Genomic DNA, 21,875 nt, shown 5'->3' with positions numbered 1-21,875 from the left:
ATCCTCGAACAAAATCCCGAAGATAAGACTCCGGGTCTTCCCCTTGGGTCCCTCGAAACACTGGAATCTTCACCATGATGAAACACAAAAAGGAAACACCAAGATCCAAATAATATCCCAAACAAGATCCGAACAAGATCCCACAGAGCCTTAGTATACCAAGACCAACTTATTATGCATAACCACTTGTTGAAAACCCTCCACAATGTGATCCTCAACAAAATCTTCCAAAATAAGTGACCAACCAGCACCATGAAAACATTGTGTATACATGCATTCTAGAATCACCCTTCTCACAATAGAAAGTGCACATAAAAGCTTCAAGATATTGTAATCTTCATCATTTGCATAGCAAAAGAAGTCGAAAGCATTAAGAATCACCACTCCACTGTTATAGTCGAAAACTACCCAAAGACTCAACTCTTCTTCACACCAAGCTGCCAGTGCATGGATCAATCCCCAATTTATCATTGTGCCTGCTGCCGGCGTTGTCGATTCACCAACATATTCAACAATGCAATCATAAAGGATATGATCATGGTGACTGTGCGAATAGCTTGAGCATCACCTTCACAATCTTCAAGTTCTCTTAAACGGGTTGCAATCTCTTCTAACGGAGATCTTCCAGGCATCTTCTTTATCTCATACAAACACATGCCTCTTCTAGGCATAACATGCAATCAAGTACACCCAAGACCGTTTAGTAAGGTGGGATGAATCCAATACCAAACGTACCCGGCGTCTCCACCAAAAGATGTGACATGAAGTTGGGGGTAATAAACTTCACGCACCTCTTCACTTCCTGCAGCATTCGAACTGACTGCCAAAGATACTTATCATTGAGAATGAGACATTAGAAAGAAGCTTTTATGCCAAGATACCACACCATACTTACCTCCCTTAGATGAGAATGAAGATGGTAACATCCCAAGTGATGTTGTAGTCGAGCATAGGGAGAAGGAAAGGATCAACAGAGGCCATAATCTCAGCGAGCCGGTCTGCACCAAAGAGAAGAGCGATACGTTGTTGAAAGAAGATCTTGCGGCTCAACATGACATGAACTGATATATATCGAGGAGTTTGAAGGGGCTGATTAGGTCGGATGGGTAGATTCCGAGGAAACATTGCACCTCCTTCATGGACACCTTTATACTTAACTCAAAACACTCTACAAACTGTCATTAGACACAGAGGCCTATAACTTTCAGTAGAGACATGATATCAAAGATTCAAGTACACAAAGAGATGCGCCTTGAGATGGGCTTCGCGCTGATATAAGTTTCATTGAAAACAGACAGACGGTTGAAGAGATATGGACAGTTTACTGGAAGGGGGTAAAAACTGTCATGAAAACAGACTGTCAAACATAGAGACTCATAACTTTTTGCAGCAGTATCTGATTCAAGATCTGACTATGTAGGAACATGCGCCTTAAAGAGAGCTTCGCGCTGATATAAATTTCATTACAATCGGACTAACGAGCAGAAAGTTATGAGCAAAATACTAACAGGGGGTCAAACTGTCATGAAAACTACCCTCCACCCAGGCTAATTTCGCCTGAGTAGGATGCTCCCTCAAGACTCCACCTTCATCAACGATCCACCCCTCATAGATTTCGCCTAGAAGAGGGGAAGAAGTTTGCATAGTGGCTCGGGAAACAAATGGACCAGGTGTGCACAATGAGCAGCCGAATAAAAAGAACTTTTAAGGCTTTGAAAGAAAGAAAAGGGAAGAGACACTCAAGAGAGAGAGAACCTGAAGTGACCTTCATTACAAATAGAGTGAGAATCCACCTCAACACTACAAACACAAGGGAGAAGAAGAGGTTTCATACATACAAGAGGGAGCGGAAGCTCCAAGACTACTCATAGAGAGAGAATAAACTAGAGAGAGAAGGACTCAAGAGTCTACATAAGAGAATATCTACAAGAGGAAGAGAAGGCTCATGGAAGAGGCTTGGGGAGACTAGAGCTACAGCAACATGAGGCCTAATGGTGGAAGAGATTCTGATGAACAAGGGAGAGGAGGGCTCCTTTTATAGAGATTTTGTTACCCTCCTTCACCCATTTACAATTGCTGCCTGTAGATTCCTTTCCCCATCAATCACATAAGCACGTATGTCACCATCCATGTCCTTTTTGGCTACTCTTGCCATGTGTCCCATCAAAAGATGCTCAAGACTCTTAAAATATTGAGAAAGTCAAGAGTCTCCCTACATGGAGCCCATCGGGACCCTCTCTTTTCCACATGTCCACATCCTTCTTATTCCACATAGGAGTTCTAGAAGGATTCCTCTTGACTTCACACTCCTCCACATGCCTTCCATACGTTTGGCATGTGGCCTCTCTTATATTATTGGAACACATGGACATGAGCCCACCTCTTTATATGACTCACTCTTTCTATCTTCTAAAAAACTCATAATATCCCATACACAAATAACTCTCACCCCATACCAAGGTATTTATAATTCATACCTATGGTATTTACAATGAGCCATTCCACTCATCCTCTCAATCCCATACAATATCATAGAAAATAGAAATAAGTGAGAGCCACTAGGCTATCACTTGATACTCAAACCCTTATCAAACATAGAGAAAAACAATATCAATGCCAAGTTAAAAATATCAAATTTTGGCGTCACACTATGCAATGAGGCTGGACAGGCCAAGGGCATATCTAAAGAGGATCACATTTGCCGCATTTTTCTTTCAGATGCCCTTTGTACTATGAGATATGAGGCTGTCATCACTGTTTGTTTAACAAGAATAAATTCGGACCCTCTCCAGCCTCTTGTCTCACCTGGGTCAGGGATTGCAGCTAGTAGAGCACAACAGACCATACATATTGTCCAACTTCAACAACAAAAATTCTAAATTTGTATGATTGGACTTATTCTAGTCTTTTCATGGATCTTATGCCGCTGCAGTCTCGGGCACCACTAGAGTCTCTCATGGGCTTGGTTCTTCAGCCAACATACCGAGGATCACTACAGTGACACCACACTGCAGCTACCCTTCTCTCCATGGGCTCAAACATTTTGTGCTAGTGTTTTATGTTTATGTAGTACCTGTCTTGGGTGCAGATGCTTGCTTAGAGGCTCCACCCATTTGGCTTATCTCATCTGCTTTCTTTCAATCTCATAGGCCCTTAGTCTTCCGAAGACTTTAATAAAATTTTGTGGTGCCATGTGCCCAAGATAGGGGCAAGGTATGAGTAAAAGGGAGGTTATTTTTATGTAATAACATGGTGCAAGCTCTTAAGTCTCTTATGAGTATAAGTCTCATGTAATAACATGGTGCAAGCTCTCAAGTCTCTTATAAGTCTCAATTGTGTAATCTAATTGAACTTGATTCTATGCTTAGTTAGTTCATCTCTTCATCTATGCATTTAGCTTGCATCTATCTTATATCTCTCTCTCTCAGCAAAGGGTCTTAGTGAGCCCTTCGCCTCACATCCCTTTGTGGCTTGTATGAGCATGTGTCACTTTGTTTTCTATACTTTGTGATGGGATATCTCAAGGTGTATGCCTCAGGCACACCTTGGTTTCTATGTGTGAGTGCTAGAGGCACAGTTAGGTGCCCATAAGCACAGTTAGGTGGTGGAGAGCCACATAGGATTATGAGCAGATTGAGGAGATGATTGTGGAGCTCTGAAGTCATCAGTGATGTCAGTGAGCATGTATGAGGTGCCTACTTAAGGACCTCACTCTTCTTCATTCCATAATGCAAGTATTCTGAGTTTGTGTCCACTCTTTCCTTTCCTTTCAGCTTACCAACATGGTATCAGAGCCCTTTGATCCCCCTTGAGCCCATTTCTGCCACATTATCATCTTCTTCTTCTCCATTTTTCTCCTTCTTTCCAAAATCTTTGAGAGCTTGGTTCTCCACCTACAAACGACCATTGCCCAAACCCTCTGAGCTGGAAACTCCTCTAGTATGGGCGAACTTCCACCTGCAAGCAATTGAAGAAAAAACGTCTCTGTTGGCTGCCATTCCCCAAACAGCGCATTTTTCGCCATTTCTTCTATTGCTCAATACTCCCTACCTGCTCCGCCATTGCCTGAGCCCTCTTAGGAGTAGATGGGCGACCTCAAGACGAAGATTTTGAGCCATTTTTCAGCTCATTTGGTTCAGTAACGAGGGAGAAATCGTCAAAACTCAGGTTCAGCCTGTAGCAACTCCCCCTGGCAAAAGTGCGCACCATTTCGTCCAACCTCTGTGCTGGACCCTCTCTGGTATATGAGCTTTCTTTTGCTTCAGAAAGCCCTCTTTTTCTTGCTTTGAAGAGTGAGCTACAAGCCCTCCAAGTTCAGCCTTTTAGTTTTGACAGTTTTGGACAAGTTTTTGAAGATGATGCTACATAAAATGCTACTCTAGCATTTCTGGTTTTTTGAAACTTTCAATAACTTCAGTACAAGTGTGGCTTCAGTTTTGTTTTGAAATACTAGACCTGGTTTTGATTGGAAAGTATTCATTTTAGCCACTTCTATGAAGCATGTAAGAAGAAGCATCATTGATTGAATATTGGTCACTAGTCTTTGCTACATCAAGTGCTCATATTTTGGAAGTCTTTCAGTTATTTTTTGCCTTGTAAGAGAGATAGACACTGCCCAATATCTGGGTTAGACCCTCTCATGGCTACCCTATTGAATCTAGAGAAGTTCAATGGAAAGGGCTTCCACACATGGCAGATGAAGGTGAAATTTGCATTGATGAGGGAGAACTTATCGGGACTTGTCAAACCGACTCCTACCGCTTCTTCTACGGCCTCCAATGCTGGAGAATCCTCAACTCCGACACGACCGGCAAGGGATCCAGCTAGAGAAGAAAAAGCATATGGTATCATTGCTCTTGCTTTAGGAGATGATTATATTCACCATATCTCTGACTTGGAGTCTCCTTCAGAAGCTTGGCAGAAGCTTGACATGATTTTTAGTGCTAGCTCTCACATCTCTAAACTATCACTTAAAATCTCTTTCTTTGAATTGAAGATGGCTAGTGGTACTACTTTAGCAGCTCATGTCAACTATATGCGGAGTCTTATGACTCAATTAGCTTCTATCAACTCTCCTATTACTCCAGATGATGCTATGGCAGTGTTACTTAAGAGTATGCCTGAAGAATATGATCACATAGTTACCACTTTGAAAAATCTTCCTAATCCTAATCTTGAAGGTATTATCTCTGCCCTCCAAGAAGAAGAAAGGCATATGGAGCTCAGGAAAGGCAATGACACTGTTTATGTTGTAAAAGTCCAGAAGGGCAAATATACCCCTTGCAATCACTGTGGAAAGACAAATCACCTTTCAAAGGACTGCTTCAAAATTAATCCATGCAAGCACTGTGGCAAGAACAACCATAATGAGAAGTTTTGCAGAGCCAAAGCAAAGACAGAAAATGCAAATCTACTTTCAGTTGATGAGCCTCCACAAGATGAGGCATCCTTTGAAGATTATGCATTTTAAAACATCTCTATGTATGCTCCAGATCTCTCTTTTTATGTCAAGGTACTCAGCCTGGATAGTCCTCCAAAATGAATGAAATAAATTATTGTGTTTTGTGTGTTTTGTAAACACCTTTGGTCACCTTATGATGTAGGCCATGTGTATGTTTTGCTCCATGGTACCTCCTGCAGACATTGTGTGCATGTACATGCAGGGGAGATAACCATTGGAAGGTCTTTTTGTATCCCTTTTGTTTACCTTACACCCATGGGAACCCTTGCTAGCATGAGAACCTAGCCATAGATTTATCCTTGACCACCATGAGATGACATGAGAAACTATGAGACTAGATGTATCCTTGACATAGCCTAAGGCATTTCCTTGAGGGGGGGTTTGATGGGATATCTCAAGGTGTATGCCTCAGGCACACCTTGGTTTCTATGTGTGAGTGCTAGAGGCACAGTTAGGTGCCCATAAGCACAGTTAGGTGGTGGAGAGCCACATAGGATGATTGAGAGAATCTAGGAGCAGATTGAGGAGATGATTGTGGAGGTCTGAAGTCATCAGTGATGTCAGTGAGCATGTATGAGGTGCCTACTTAAGGACCTCACTCTTCTTCATTCCATAATGCAAGTATTCTGAGTTTGTGTCCACTCTTTCCTTTCCTTTCAGCTTACCAACACTTTGTCTCCATCAGCCAAGCTACCATCCCCAGCATGCCTTTTGAAGACGTAATTCATCTTTCTTTCTTTCATTCTCTCTCTCTCTCTCTCTCTCTCTCTCTCTCTCTCCTCCCCCCCTCGGGGATGGTAGCTTGGCTGGTGGAGGGGAGGCATGCCTTTCCCATAGAGATGGCATTGCTGTCCTATTGCTGAGTGTGGTAATGGTTACACAGGTGGAAATTCATGATGCCACTTGTCCATCCAGATTGTGACCCTTAAGTTTTCTGAAGGATGGTGTCTGGCAGATCATTACCAGCATTTACAAATATCTGGGTAGTGGTGCAGATTAGTGATTTGAGGGCAGCAAATCTGACTTGCTGCCACGCTCTTCGACATTTGGCTGTACATCATTCACACTGTATGCATGATTTGTTAGCAAGGTACATAGGGTTTCAGGAAGACAACTCAACAGTGTCAGCATTTTTGCAAGGCTTGGCTTGGTTCTCAAGGGAAACAGCAGAGAGGTGATATTAGCATGGTATTTGTTTACTCACTTCTACTTTGCCTCGGGACACTTCTTCATCACTAAGGCAATCCATTCTGCACTTGACTCCATTCTCTCCATCACTTCATATGATTTCGCCTCACTCTTCTACTCCGCCTTCCGCAACACGGTCCACAAGTGTCGGGGGACATATAACTGTACCCGTGGGCCACACCTCGCTTTCTTACTTTACCAATGGAAGGCCAGCCCCTCTTCCATTGTAACAGGTCGACTTCCTTCGTCATCCCTCTCCCCTCCTGTCACCACCCCTACCACCTCTTCCACTGTCATTTCCACAGTTCCTGCCTCCTCTCCTCTCTCTCGACAAGGAGGGCGTCTCAGAGGCATCTTCTACATTCTCACGGATTAAGGAATCTGTTGGTCGTAGAGTGATTGCCGGCACCTGCTCCTGTGTTACCATAGGTAATGAGCCGAATCTTGGTGAAGCCGGTGGCGAGGCAGCCATCTTTCTGCTGTTTTCTTAGCGCTGCACAGATAGCTTCTTTTGCATTGTTTCAAAGAACATAATAGAAGCCTTTTTTTTTTTGGTGTGTGCGGGAACCATTAACTACAATATTGTCGTGCGGACAAATGTGATCTTTGCAAGTTTGTATACAAAGAGACCAGATTGATGTGACTGTATTATAAGTATACTTTTATATTCATTTAAATTCTGATTTCAGGCTCACGCTCGTTGGTATCATTGGGGTGTTGTTTGTGTGCCTGTTTCTTTTTTGAAGTGTGACTATGGTGAAGGCAACAGAATGTGAACACACAAAGGTATCATATTGCATTCACAATGTGGAAACTTAATGACTCTTAATCAGTTATACAAAAATTCGATCGAGTGTCCTTTCATTATTATCCCTGTCACCTGTTTACTTCTTGTATTCTTGATACTCTTTATTTGTATGACATGCTATGCTTTGCCTTGGCTATATTCAGGATTCAAAGGTGAAGCATACCTTTGCATAGATCTAACAAGCTCAAATTGAATTGTTCTGTTTGTAATTGAAAGAAAGTGAAAAGAGGATTTCATGTATGTCGGTTACCCATGGATGTTGGACAATAAACACATGATTTATGCCCTTGGAAACCTAGCATCCATGGATATTTGACAATAAAGGCTTCAATATTGGCTGATCCTTGGACAGGAAAGACCATGCTGATGGACATGTTTTATAATGCGGCCAATGGAATTGTCAAGCATCGGCGGAGAGTTCATTTTCATGCGGTAGTAAATCAATATGATACTTGATATTTTTTCCCTTTATTAAACCAAATATAACAAAGCAATCATGAAATCTGAATCACATGATACATGGTCATTTTGTCATGAATCTTTATGCAGGCAATGTTAGAGGTGCATGATTGGATGCACAAGTTGTGGAAACAGCAGCTAGAAAAGAAGGGACATAATGGCTCTGATTACACATTTGATCAGTCAGATTCAAGTAGCACCGAGTCTGAGACCTTGAGGAGAACAATAAAAAGTTGGCTGGTAGCTGAGGAGAAGCTTGAGGAAGAATATTCAAGGACGACTTTGTTTGACTTGGTGGCTGAGAACCTTCTTGGTAATGTAGAACGTCTAGGTGGCGGTGCCAGATTACTATGCTTTGATGAAATGCAGGTAATTCCGAGAGGCGAGTACCATTTTTTTAATGGCATCCTTCACAGTCTAAAAGCATCCCATCACTGTGTGGCATTGTCCTTTAGTAGGTGGTTGACGTCTTTACAGCAGTTGCTTTAGCCGGAATTTTCAGCAGGCTCATTGAGAAAGGTGCTATCATAGTTGCAACAAGCAACCGTGCACCTGGTGATCTGAACAAGGTTAGTTTTTACCTATGTAGCAGCCCAAACAATCTATCAATCACTGTTTAAAATAGATTGAATGCTTTGAGATAAAACATGGAAAAATTGCCTCTCTCTCTTCAGGATGGCATGCAGAAGGAAATTTTTGACAAGTTTATAGACGAGTTACAACTGCATTGCCACTTGATGCTGGTAGGAACTGCAAAGGATTATCGAAGAGTGCTGGCCAGTGATTTCAATGAGAAGGTGAAAGCTTCATCTAAAAGTTATTTTAGAAATTTGGGTGTCTTGGGTGGCTTTGATTATATGGACAAAAGCTTATCCAGTTTGTAATCTTAACTAAGACTGTACTTGTATCATGGACCATAGAGTGGATCGAAAAATTACCTCTGGCCACTTGACAGCCGGTCGGAAATACTTATTGAACAGAAGTGGAAAGACTTTGTCTCCCAAGCTGGTGGAAAGGTGGCTTCTGTCACAGTACCTGTAATGTTTGGGAGGTACATCAAAATATTTCTATAGAAAAAGTTCAACTTTGTGCTTTAATTGTACTTTCTTTGGAAACTTGTGTTAACTGCAAGGTGTCTGCAAATAAGACTATTGAAGGGTGAACTAGCATCCAAGGTTAGGAATTCTATCTTGTGTTTTGCTGGATATATCGGCCTTCTTCTAAATATTTCTTTGACGTTAAAACAAGGATCCACTTTGTTTAAAAAGGAGAAAAAATTATGGACTTCTATTTTGAATCGGGAATTATCTTTCAAGGAGAAAAACTGAACTTTGTGGCTACTTCTATTTTTTATACTCATGTTTTCAGACCATTGCAGGACAAACTGGTATTTTGTGAACATTTTCTCTTTCTTTTTTGGGCATGCATGTGGAGAGCCCTCCCAACACACACACGCACATACATGCACGCGCATGCACATGTAGGCACCACACCTGCAATACCGAGTAGGAATGCTGCACAGTGACAACAGTGATCACACACACGGCAAACAAAGCAATCTAAGAAGGTTTCCAAAAGCATGGTAAACTGATAACACTATTCCCATCTTCAAAGATGGTGAGATTAAAGATGCAAATAAATGTAGAATCGTTATGTTGAGTAGCTCGATGGCCAAGCTATATGGCACCATTTCAGGGCAGAGAAGGAGAAATTGTGCAGAAGATAAGAAAGCTAGAGCAATTGCTTAAGCTGGCTTTAGGTTGAAGCATTTTTATATGCACCACCTTGTTACAATAAGAGCTATAACAGAGGGAGTAAAGGGCAAGTTCAATATACTAAACTTTTGTGACCCCAAGAAAGCATTTGGTATGGTAATATTATAGGTTAACAACAGTCTACTACAGTCTACTACCAACGATAATCGGCCTGCATTACATCAGTTTAAGACTGAGAGTCTTTAGGCTTGGATTTGAAGTCTCTTAAACAGCCCATTTTCGTTCCTTTTGAGCATCCTTCACTTTAGCCAATTCAGTGGCCTTTATTTTGAGCTGAGTTGGGGTGAGCTCCTCCGCTATCCATATTTGAGTGCCTTTCAGCTTATTGGTTTGCTTAAGAATCTTGCTTCTTTTCATCTTGTTCTGGAAGCATTCTTTGGCTTGTGTCCCCTCTTGTAAGACAACTATTATGTCTTCAGCATCCCATTCTAGTTGTGGGGTTCTTTCCATGATATTTTCCAGTTTTATCTTTTGAGTTCCTTCAAACCAGCCCTCTGGTAGCCCCCCTATGCGTACGAGTCGTGCATTAGCCACCCTCTTTTCCTATTCTTGGACTTCTTCATACACATCCGATGTGCTAACTTTAGTGTCCAGTGTTGCTGTAAATGTTTTACTGATCGGAGCTGACTTGTGACCAGGTCTTGGACTTTAGTCACCATCTGTGGTGTGGGTGCTGCTGTACTGTGTATCTGCAGTACCTCATGAATAATTTCCTGTTTTCCTTGTGCTTCCCATGCATCTGTTTTCCTCTCTAAAGCTGCAAGTTTGAGCTTGAGCTCACGGATTTCCTGCTGTAAGTAATAAATATGCTCTTGTGGGTCTATCATCTCTTCTGCTGTAGATAGTTCTTTCCATATGGGGACGGCGTCTTTGCAAACACATAGGGGGGAGGCGAGGGGAGAGCTGCAACGGGGAATATAGTGCTTTTGTCGGGGTCGAGACAAGTGTCTTGATCTTGGGGAAGGCCACCGGTGTCTTGGCATCCCCATCCATGGTGGCCTGCATATATTCAGGCGCCCCTTGCTGTAACTAACCCCTAGGGTTGGGTTTTGGGGCTCAGCCCAAACCCTGGGGTTACGTATCCCTTGCTGAGGCGGATGGTGACTTCTGGTGGCGGCGACTGCTGGCTGCTGTTGGAAGCTGAGGCGGGGAGGCTGAGCGGGTCCCCTATGGCAGATGCTAAAGTTTTGTTCACCAAAATGGAGTCAAAATCCCACATGTGAGACAGCTTGGAGAGTGGGCAAGGCTGAAGTGGGTCTACCCTTGTGAGCATGAGTGCAACTTTCAAAGGAACCAGGATATACTGGAATGATGACCTCACAGTCCTATAGTAAGGGCACTAGAGGGAGGGAATGGTACAAGTGATGGCAGCAAGACAAGTAGGGAAATGTGTTGCCTGCAGAGATGGTAAAGTGATTTTCCGCGAGAGAGCAGAAAGGGAAGAAAGAGAAGAAGGGGAAGAAGGGGAGTTGGGCAGCACGTGACAGTGTTGGACCCATGAGATGAGAGCACAAAATAGATTGAGTATAGTAATCACCCATGGGCTTGCCAGAGACGTAGACCGATAGAGACATGATTTTCTACACTAAGACATATGAGATCCCAAAGAGAGGATACACTTGGGAGTCAGCCCATCGGAGGGAGATGAGGAGAGAGAGTGGGATACGAGGCTTTGGAGGAGTGGCAGTTCTCTTTAGATCACACTTGAGACCATTTATATCCATGATATGGAAGGAGGAGCATGCACACCACATGTGGGCATGAGTCCAGGCACTTGACACACGACCAATTTTCATTGCAGTATGCTACTTCCCCCCAGGCATATCATCATGCACACATGACATCACTATAGAGGATCACGGTCCATATGAGATGATATATGATGATATCATGGAGTTCACTAGGGAGCGGTAGATCCTCCTCCTAGAGTACTTCAATGCGTGTATGGGGAGGGGGACGAGCATTTTCTGAGCGAAATCTTCCGAGCGTCCGAGCGAAGGAAAAAAAAAGCTTCCAACTATGCATAAATATGGCAAAAATCGATAAGAAGAAAACATAGTTTCACTTAGAAATATGCAAAGTATTATAGCAATGCCTATTTTATACAAAATTCTTTAGGTGAATCTTTAGGAATGGTGAGAGCATAATGGGATGGCTTTTGAAGAAACCCACATGTAGAGTAGACTTCTCTATGAAAATTCCCTTATGATCCTTCTTACAACTTTACTTAATAGGGGGTGACATTGAAAACCATCTCTCAACCTATCTTCATGAAAAGGTTTCTTCAAATAAAACTCATTGAAGCAAGCCATCCAGGTAGTTTCGCCAGCGAAACCCCTTTGAAGCAGGTCTCCCAAGGTAGTTTCGCTGGCGAAACTACCTTGGACAGCACTTTTAAAAGTGACATAACTTTCATATCCAATGTCCAAATTTAGTCATTCAACCACTCAAATTGATCGGAACACCCCATTTGAGCACATCTATGAAGTTATATTTTGAAAACTATTGCATATATAGTATTAAATATTACATGTATTTTATGAGAGTGATATATAAGCCCAAGTTAATACTTATTTATAGTAATTTAAACTTCTTTAGAAACATGTCCATAAATATCTTATTATTTATTCTATAAAAACACTAAAAAGATTTTGCCATATGATATAAATGTGTTAATAAGTAATTATATATGCATAGTATTATTACATTGAGAGTGATTATGAGGGATGTTTCTTAAAGGAATCAACACTTTTTTAAGGTAATAACAGGGGTACAAAGGGATGTCTCTAAATAAGAAAATTATGTTGTGTAAAAAAGAATGAGTGACTAGTCTGTATATTTTTATGATAAAGGGATCTAGTTCTAGTGAAAATAAAAGTGTTAAAACCATGTTTCCTGAAGAAATACATTTTTTTAAATCTCTTGAAAAACACGCTCGGATAAACCTGCTCATAGGTTTTTGCTCGTAAAATTGACGCATCCTATGGGGAGCATGTAAGTTTGTTTGCTTGACTTCTGATTTGACTTTCTCAAAGTATTGGAGATTGATCTAGCAGATCTTGGGATAGCGAGGCACTCAGAGGATTCACCATAGGTCACGAGATATAGCCGACACCTATTGGAGATGGGAGCAGTGCATGACTTGATCATATATAATGGTCTTCACAGGTGGCTGTTATTCAGAGGACTCACTTGTTTTTCACATGGAGATTACCTGATGGGCTCTCTAGCCTTTGTATCACATGTACATGATCTCACGCTCCCTCCCCATCACTTGGTACTGAGCACTTCTATCTGGCATCCAACATATTGACCATCACACTAGCCACAAGACGAGCCATTTCAGCTCCTACCCATGTTTAGATACACTTTTGACCATGCCCTTGATGCGGTTTATATGACCCACTTGTCTTTTAAGCTACTGACCTTCCTTGGAGACGATGTAGACCTTGTCCATGCCTTAGACACTTTGGTATGTTTAGGTTGTCGCATCCTACGACTTGATATATAGCCCTTGATGCGGTTTATATGACCCACTTGTTTAGATACACTTTTGACCATGCCCTTGATGCGGTTTATATGACCCACTTGTCTCATGAGCTACTGACCTTCCTTGGAGATGATGTAGACCTTGTCCATGCCTCAGACAATTTGGTATCAGTTGTTTAGGCTGTCGTAGCAAGATCTTTTCCTACAACTTGATATATAGCATGCCCCCCAGTTGGGAAGATGCCCCAGAACCCATGGTTTGATGATGAGTACCCAGATAAGATCCCACCTCATACATGAGCGGGCTTTGGAACACCTCACGAGGCTTGAGGCACAGTGGATGTCATGTCATTTGATGCGGCACAAGAGACAAGCATTCCTCTCACATAGGATGAATGAGGTGATTAGTTTTGTTCGAGGAGGGGATCCCACCATTGCATGAGGATTGTCACGAGGACGTGAAAAGTGATGTAAAGTATCTTCGTAACTCAACCTATGCTTAACCCAAGGTTTAAGTGTTGTAATGGTTTGGCCGTGAGGGACTGACTAGAGGAAGTGCACACTTCCTAGAAGTTTCTAAGGGCAAAGTCTAGGTGCACCACTAGGTCCTAGGGGCAAGGCAAAGGCTTTAAAAGAGGGGTCTAAAAGTTGGGCCCAAGGACAACCAACGTTGTCCTTGGTATGGGAGTTAGGACTTTAATGAAGGGGCAAATAGCAAGGAGGAGATGCCATTTTTCATGCATGTGTATGCATGCCCTTCCCCCACCTTCCATCTCTCTCCCCTCACTCTCCCAGAGGTGTTGGACGTTTTTAGTTGTTCTTGTGTAGTTTTTGAGCTGTTTGAGCTGTTTCAAGCCTGTTTTCAGCTGTTTTAACTCTGTTTTGACTGTTCCAAGGCTAGTACACACTTCTAAGAAGTGCGAGAACTCAATTTTGAACTTTTTAAAAATTTTCATACAGATTGTATGAACGTCCGTACGGCTGTACGGAATCCGTACAGACGTGTTCAGCTGCCTCCAGCAGGTGCTCGGGGTTGTCTTTTGTGTGCTGGACCTTTGTGCACATGTTTTTGGCTGCGTGGTGGCTTCTGGAGCTGTTTTAGACCAGTGCAGGAGGAACTTTCCCTGCTACTTTTGGCACCTTCTCCTAGGAGGACTCAGGCACAGATCTCGAGGCAATCATTTCGGGACAGATCTGTGAACCATCTTTCCTCTACAGCTCTTTCTTGTTCACCCTCCGCTCTCTATCTCTTCTCCTGATTGCTGGAAGACACCTGCACCCTGTGGGGAGCCTGGACAGAGGATAGGTGTGAGGAAGGAGCTCGCCCCTCTGCCACAGACAGCGGGAGTTGGTTCCAGGTTCGGGTTTTCCTTGTTCTTTCTTGCTTTGCAGCTTTTTGCAGTGCATGCGTGTTGTGTGCAGTCCTTTCAGGACTCCAACAGGTTCTAGGAAACACCCAAAGGCAAGGGTGATCCTGTGGAAGGCCTAAGGTCAGTGTGGATGCATGTGATAGCCTTGAGGCTGCCTTGAGCTCAGTTTGCCAGTGGTGTCAGATCAAAAGTGAATGCCTAAGTATGCCTTGCCAGTGGGAATTCTAGTGGTGCATTGGGATTAGATGCCTTGAAGACAAGTAGAGGATTCGCAGAGAGGAACAGTGCAGGGTTGAACCCTTGTTATAAAGCATTTCCATTCAGAAGCATTAAATAACTACCGTAAGGGGCGCCAAGGCATTTGGGGCCAGTGGGTGCATTGTGTAATATTTTCATTGAGCAGGGGCATTCTAGCCTCACCTTTGTTGTTGTTGAAGCTTGTTTCCAAGTTGTGCTAAGTGATTTAAGTGATTGAAGCTTGCATTGTGGCTATTTATGAAGTTTATGACTAAGTAGAAGAAGATCACTGCCCTTTTGTTTATCGAAGGCCGGTTTCAGGATTCTCACTGAGAGTAAGCCACCCATCCCCATCACTCGTTTGAGCATTTGGCACACGTATGCGACCTCACCCTACGACGTCCCGATCTAGGGACTTCTTGGCACGTTCTCTCTGCCCAGGCCTACCACATGCATCTTGTTCACTACACCGAATGTGCGAGCTGCACTGCGCCGGCTCCACAACCGGAAGGCCTAGGACCATGAGGGGCTGCATATTGAGTGGTTTTGGCTCTGATAGGGAATCAAGCATAGGTCTCTTCAAAGAAAAGATTTCAAGAATCAAGATTCTCAAATAAACCAACAAGCTGAAGGGCACTAGACTTTGGATATCTGAAGAGCTCACTTTGACTCAGCTCAAACAAAGAGCAAATGAACTTACCAAAGTGAACGAAGCGCGTAAAGAGGGAAAATGGGCAGTTTATCCAGATGGGTAGGCACGCATTCGAGACTTCAAACCTAGACCCAAAGATTCTCAGTCTTAAACTGATGTTATTCAGACCAATTTCAGAGGAGTATTTGGAATGTAGTAGTTATGCTATAATAATTTCGAGCTGATGCCATGTGCACTGCTCGACTCTCTGGTCTATCCAGATGTAGTAAGTCATTTTGACATTTGGCACTTTATCCCATAGGCCGGTGAGGCCTCCCAAGGATGTTAATATGACTCTCTCTCTCTCTCAGCCTCCCCCGCCCCCACCCCCTCTCTCTCTCAGCCTCTTCGTCGCTCCCACTCAGCCTCTAGCTAGGGCCGTCTATAGTTCAGCACCGCCCACATAGCAGGCCGTACAACAGCGCCGTACATCGTTGCCGCCATGCATACCAGGTAGCCCGTACACAGGTCATCGGCCGTACACAGCCGCCGCCTCTGTACAGCTTGTTACCCCCGGCTGAGCTAATCCCCTGGCTCAGCCTGGGGGGTTAGCTTCAGTGAAGGGCTTGGAGAATCTGCAAGGCCACCATGGATTTCCCAAAGGTGAAGACTTTCGCCCGACCCCCGTCAGTAAGCCCTCTTACTCCGACATTGCAGCAACACCCAGCCCCTATGCTTTGACCTACATGAAAAGGATCGGATTAGACCCTCAGGAGCACATTTACCACTTGGAGCATGAAGTTGGAGAGCTCAGGCTGCTAGTTGCAGCTCTTAGCAGAAAGGTGAACGAGATGGAGAACAAAGGCAAGCAAGAAATTATTGCAGAAGCTATGGAGAAATTCAGCACATTTGCACCAGCACCTGCTCTTGTCTCCAAGGTCAAGGAAATGATCAACACTCAGGTGAGTTCAGCCAAGGAAGAGATGGCTATTGTTGCGGACAGCAAACTCAACAAAGAATCGCCTTGGCCCTTTTAATGAAGAAGATGATCACACAGCAAACGAGGGGATTGCATGTCTCAAGAAGGAAATACCACAAGTAGAGTGGGATCATAATGATATCAGCTGTGTCTCCCAAACAGGAATGCAAGTATAAGTGTTTTTCAAGGAGAGAGCAGGAAGAATTAAGATTCTTTGACAGACAAACAAGTTGAAGGGCACAAGGATTTGGATCTTTGAGGAACTCACCTTAACTTAGCTCAAGCAGAGGAGTGTCGAGCTCACCAAAATGAAGGATGCACGTAAAGCTGGAAAATGGGCTGTGTATCGAGATGTAACAACACTAATTAGAGATTTCAAATCTAAACCTAAAGACTCGCAGTCTTAAACTGATGTTATGAAGGACACTTCTATTAGTTTTATAGTCCTAGTATGTATCGGTGTGATATAATAATCGAGCTGAGATGCCATGTGCACTCCTTGACCCTCTGGCTTATCTAGATGTTGCAAGTCTTTTTGACATTTTGTACTTTGTCTTATAGACCCGTGAGGTCTCCTGCGGATGTTAATATGACTCTCTCTCTCTCTCTCTCTCTCTCTCTCTCTCTCTCTCATTTGCTCGCTTGCATGTGCACCTTCTCTTAGATTCCAGTCCTCTGGTAGCTGATGTGTTTGCTTGGATGCTCTGTTTTCTCTCATTTTTTGCTTTCTTTTCAAGCTGGTGCTTCTGCTTCATGCAGGCTTTCTTTGCTCTTAAATTTTGCTTATGTAACGGTAATATTTACTGCTGAAGTAATCTGTACCTTCAGATCATTGCTTCTTTGTATCCATTCTTTTCATGTATTCTCATCCTTGAGTATTATACTACCCGTTGTATTTTGCAGAACACTGGAAGTTCCTGAGAGCTGCAATGGAGTTGCCCGATTTTCATTTGAGCAATTGTGCGACAGACCGGTGAGTGCAATTTTCACATCTGATCAAATATAGGAGATACTTCCTAGTTTGTGTGGGATAATTTGACATGAGTTGCAATACATGCAGGTTGGGGCAGCAGATTACATATCACTTGCACGTAACTTCCATACGGTGTTTGTAACTGGCATTCCAGCAATGAGCATGCGCAATCGTGATAAGGTACTACAAAATTTAGGAAGATTGATGAATATTTAGGGTCTATTTAATGCAGACAACAGACTGCTTGTCCACTGAATTTTACTGTGCTAAGTACACTAAGTATACCTGGATAAGCTGAATAGATACTCATGTATTCTGATAGGAAGTTTCTTGCACTTTTAATTACTGGGGAGGGAATAATATGTTAGCCATTGCTTTGACTTCTACTAAGACATTTTCTTAATAAGAATCACAGCTACTTCGTTCTTGATTCTCCTGCATGTAGGAAACACCATTTACCTATTCAGAATTGCAGAATTTTCCCCTTTGGGTGATTCAATTTGAAGTTTTAAGCTTTTTTTCTGGGGCTCCTAATCAGTCCATCGTACCTTCTTCAGGCTCGGAGATTCATTACTTTGATTGATGAACTTTATAACCATCGCCGGCAGATCATTTGTACTGCTGCAACATCTATTGATGAGCTCTTTCTGGGGTCAGAGGAGGGATCTCTCATTGACCTGGAAAGGTTGCATATAAACCCTGCTGCTGCATTGCTTTAATATGTTGCCTTTCTGGTTACATGATCTTTATGGTTCTTTAGCATGGAACAGTGAGCAACTATGAAAATTTAACAGAATGCAGTTGCAATACTAAGTATAGTATATTGAAAGTTTATGAGTATTAGCAAGCAACCAGCGTAAGGGTCCAACTAGAGGACAAAAGGGCTAAATATTGACAGGATGAAGACTTAGTGCAAGATGTTTTGTAAATCCTTACAGCATCTCCTATCTGCAGCTTGCAGTTTGAAACAGAAGCAGAAGGTAGTCGGCTTCGCAGGAATGTTTTGTTATCAGGAAGTGTAGCCCCTCTGGGCAGTTCTAAGGAGGAAAGAAGAAGCATCCAATCGATTCTCTCGGGTAGAGAGGAACTTTTTGCTTTCCAACGTGCAGTAAGTGTCCGCTACTCTTGCAATTTAAATAGTCGCTTTCCAGTCTTTGACAAAGAAACTTTAGTATTCCTACCTGAGATGATATAATGGTTTGTGAAGCACCTGCACCTAAGAGTTTGGTTTCTGATAGGTTTCAAGACTCATAGAAATGCAGACTCCTGTTTATCTCCAAGCGATGGACTTTCAGACCCGGAACAGAGATCTGGATGACGTTCATAGACTTTAATCAGGCAGAATATCGACATTTCAGAATTCCAAGCATTATTGCACTTCCTGAGAAAGATTTTCTAAGCTGCAGGAGAGGGGTTTTCTCTGTTTTATGAGGGTTACATTTCATCATGCCCTGCACTGTTTGATTACGGTGGATAAATATGAAGGCCTTCCAAGTATATCTGCATAGAAGATTCATGAGGCTTTTCTGATTTGAAGCTATCCTTACTAGATTTTATCATATGACTTCATATTACAAAGGGGCTATTGGTTCATGTGCGCAACAGAGGTAAACTAGATACAAAGGGTAAGGGAATTGAGCCCCCCGATAGCCACTTCAAAATCTCTATAACCTTATACATTATAAGGCTTTATGAAGGGATTACTACACTAGCAGTTTAGTGCCCTTCAGCCAGTTCGTGTGAGAAAAGGGCGACACCTGTTTTCATCATTTGGGATAAGGTGAGAGCTCCTACATTATTTGTTCATACAAAGTTATTCCTAGTATGATTATTGCTAACTAAAATGTATGGATTCCTTGCAATAAGCTGATGACCCTTAGGAATGTGCCAAGAGTATCCAGCTGAGATGGTTTTCTTGCATCCCTCTTCAGGCTTTTGTCATGCAAGTCAATGGGCCGACATGGCAAGCATATAGCTCACTACACGCCGAAACTCTTTGATCTAGTAAGGTGTATTCTTTATTATATCTGTGCAACAGCTTCAGCTGGGTGCTGCAGGACTTAAGAGCACATTAATTCTTCAAGCTTGGATGTAACCCAATTGGGTTTCAAAGTCAATAGGACATTGATGTACAGCATCTCCTCTCTACAACATCTCACCCAGCCGCAAGTGGAACAGGGTTTATGAATGAAGCTCGGTGTTGACAATTCCAATATATGCCTATTTTGGAAATTTGCTGTGGAAATGATGGGAATTTAATAGTCACATCTTTTTGATGGGTGATTTGAGAGTAATGCTAATATGTGACAGGATTGGTACTTTTAATGTTTTTTAATGATCTTTCTGTTGAATAGAGGTGTGCTAGGTGGAGACTCTCTGAATCAGATACCAATCATGGCTAGTAGACAAGGAACGAAAACCGGTGGCAGCTGCTAACGCAAACCTTTTCGAAAAAGGGGGTTACTGAAGTTCTTTGTCTTTATCTTTCCATGTGAAAGCACAAATATATCAACCTTGCTAGCATCTGGTTACCACATTTGGATGAGGCAAAGCTTCTATATGGCCCAGCAGAAGACTAGAAACAAGTACTTACATCAGTATGGGGGAAGATTGGAAATCTTGTTAAACAATATAATGAAGTCTTTGGGTGGTTGTCAAGAATGGATTTAGGAAGAGTATGATATGGAATCATAAGCTATAGAAAGCTAGGAACTCGTTTCTGCATTAGTATAGGTGGAGAACTTTGAGATATTTGGGAGTTTTGATTCTAATTGGGAAGTTCTCAAGTATGCTATCAAGCTAATGATCCACATTTGTGAAGCACACTAAAAGAGTATGATACTTGGATTTGATAGAATGATAGACCAACTAGGCTCAACAATTTAAAAATATATTTTTGTCCATTGGAACTTTGTTTGCTAAATACTAAGATAAAGCTGTCCAAGGCCTCATTCAAAAGCCCATCATTCGCATCTTTAGAAGCATCAAGTACAGAAGACAAATCACATAATTGCATATCCAGCGTTGTATAGGTGCATGTGCATTTTCCAAAGTTTGCTCCTTTGCACATATTAGGGAAGGAATCATCAAAAAACGTTGTCCAAGAGGCCATCATCAACACCAATAGTGGCTAGAACATAATGCAAATCACAAGTATCTATCAAAATTTGAAGTATCACGCATTGCAATGCTTTCCTCTTGATAACCACTTGAACCCAAGGAAGAATCTTCTCGCATAGATAACATCATAGAAAGACACAAATTCAAAGGAGAACCACCTTGCATAGTAGAGCAAAGATGCCAAGCTCCAACCTTATGGTATCCACAGCTTCCATGGACTCACAACCACATGTATATTTGTAGAACACGTCATCGTGGCAAGTTTCTCCTTCCTCAAATAAGCCAATAAGGCTATAAAACACATCATCCTTATGAACCTCCTCATGGAAATCATCATGAAAAACCCACATAAACTTTTGGCTTCGCCATAGCACCCTTGAACATGTTCGGTACTATTAACAAGATCCCCATCGTCCAAATGTTCCCATTCAAGGAATAATGCAGTGTCATGTTGCTTGATATCATCTAGTTCTTTTCATGCTCTCGTTCAGTGCTCATTTATCTTAATTCTCTTAACCAAAGCCTCCCCAAGGAGATTCCAACTCGATTGAACTTTAAGGAAAGTGCTTCATACCATATTTGTGCCTATATGTGAAGACCTTCCCCATTTTGAGAAAAATCACCATGAAAGTGCTTAGTGAACTTCATGTGGGAAAATTGACATGTTCCCACATGTATCTATGATAGTCATGGAGATTCTTGGATAGCTTCAACTTAGGTAGGATTCCCTCTGGGTTTAGGATGATTACACATGATCAATGTAGGATATTTGTCACAAATCTAGAGAGCACATCGGAAAGTGCAAAACATGGATCAAGAAACAATGAAGTAGGAGGATAAGAGAAGTGACCACACAAGAGGTATCCAAAGGGGTCTTGGGACTAATTAAATTTCATCCTTTTCAATGCCACAAGGCTACTCTCCCTTTTATAGATGTGTGTGAGGACTATCTCCCTCAAGACAAGGATGAGGATAAGGCTTTGTGAGCCCACATGGTTCATGCATTTAAATCTTACACCTACTAAGGAATGGTTCTTATGAGGGGGATAATTTAACATGCCCCCTCAATGTCACATTGCATTGGACTTACATGCCTGACCTTTTATAGGCTATGCCTTCATAGAGATAGACATTTTCATACAAGATTCTTTTACCATAGGGTCACAAAAAAAGACAGAAAATTATGTAGGCTTAAAGGAACCCTACAAGTATCTTTGGAGAAGCGGCTTGAGCATAGTTCCTTGCTTCTTAGATGAACTACATCCTATAGACTCACGGGAAAAATGGCCATTATCCTTACATTTGCTACACTTCTTTTTTGATAGACCCTTTTTAAAGCATTAGGATTCGATGTGCCCTTATTCTTGTGGAAAATAACTTTAGTT

The 21,875-nt window shown here is 42.3% G+C and overlaps 1 protein-coding gene across 2 annotated transcripts in view; it reads left to right on the top strand.

Moving 5' to 3' along the window:
• LOC147887828 (AFG1-like ATPase family protein) overlaps window positions 1-20,103 on the top strand; it is a 48,206-nt gene extending 28,103 nt beyond the window's left edge. The window contains exons 6-16 of one of the 2 annotated variants that reach the window (XM_087393382.1): window positions 7,810-7,889; window positions 8,007-8,285; window positions 8,375-8,485; window positions 8,591-8,713; window positions 8,837-8,967; window positions 17,301-17,370; window positions 17,458-17,550; window positions 17,928-18,055; window positions 18,325-18,478; window positions 18,609-19,150; window positions 19,302-19,661. In XM_087393382.1, coding sequence (XP_087249508.1) covers window positions 7,810-7,889; window positions 8,007-8,285; window positions 8,375-8,485; window positions 8,591-8,713; window positions 8,837-8,967; window positions 17,301-17,370; window positions 17,458-17,550; window positions 17,928-18,055; window positions 18,325-18,478; window positions 18,609-18,704 — 1,265 coding nt within the window. In that variant the 3' untranslated portion in view covers window positions 18,705-19,150; window positions 19,302-19,661. Of the gene's footprint in view, window positions 1-7,809; window positions 7,890-8,006; window positions 8,286-8,374; window positions 8,486-8,590; window positions 8,714-8,836; window positions 8,968-17,300; window positions 17,371-17,457; window positions 17,551-17,927; window positions 18,056-18,324; window positions 18,479-18,608; window positions 19,151-19,301; window positions 19,662-19,724 lie in introns of those variants that run through there. The other variant, XM_087393383.1, reaches the window with a different exon arrangement.
• The last annotated feature ends 1,772 nt before the right edge of the window (window positions 20,104-21,875 follow it).

This window comes from Dipteris shenzhenensis, chromosome 22, assembly GCF_047967505.1.
Source record: "Dipteris shenzhenensis isolate YYH24624 ecotype China chromosome 22, Dip_SZ_1.0, whole genome shotgun sequence".
Lineage (NCBI taxonomy): Eukaryota > Viridiplantae > Streptophyta > Polypodiopsida > Gleicheniales > Dipteridaceae > Dipteris > Dipteris shenzhenensis.
The sequence above is the reverse complement of the archived record's forward strand: the minus strand, read 5'-3'. Positions and strand labels throughout refer to the sequence as shown.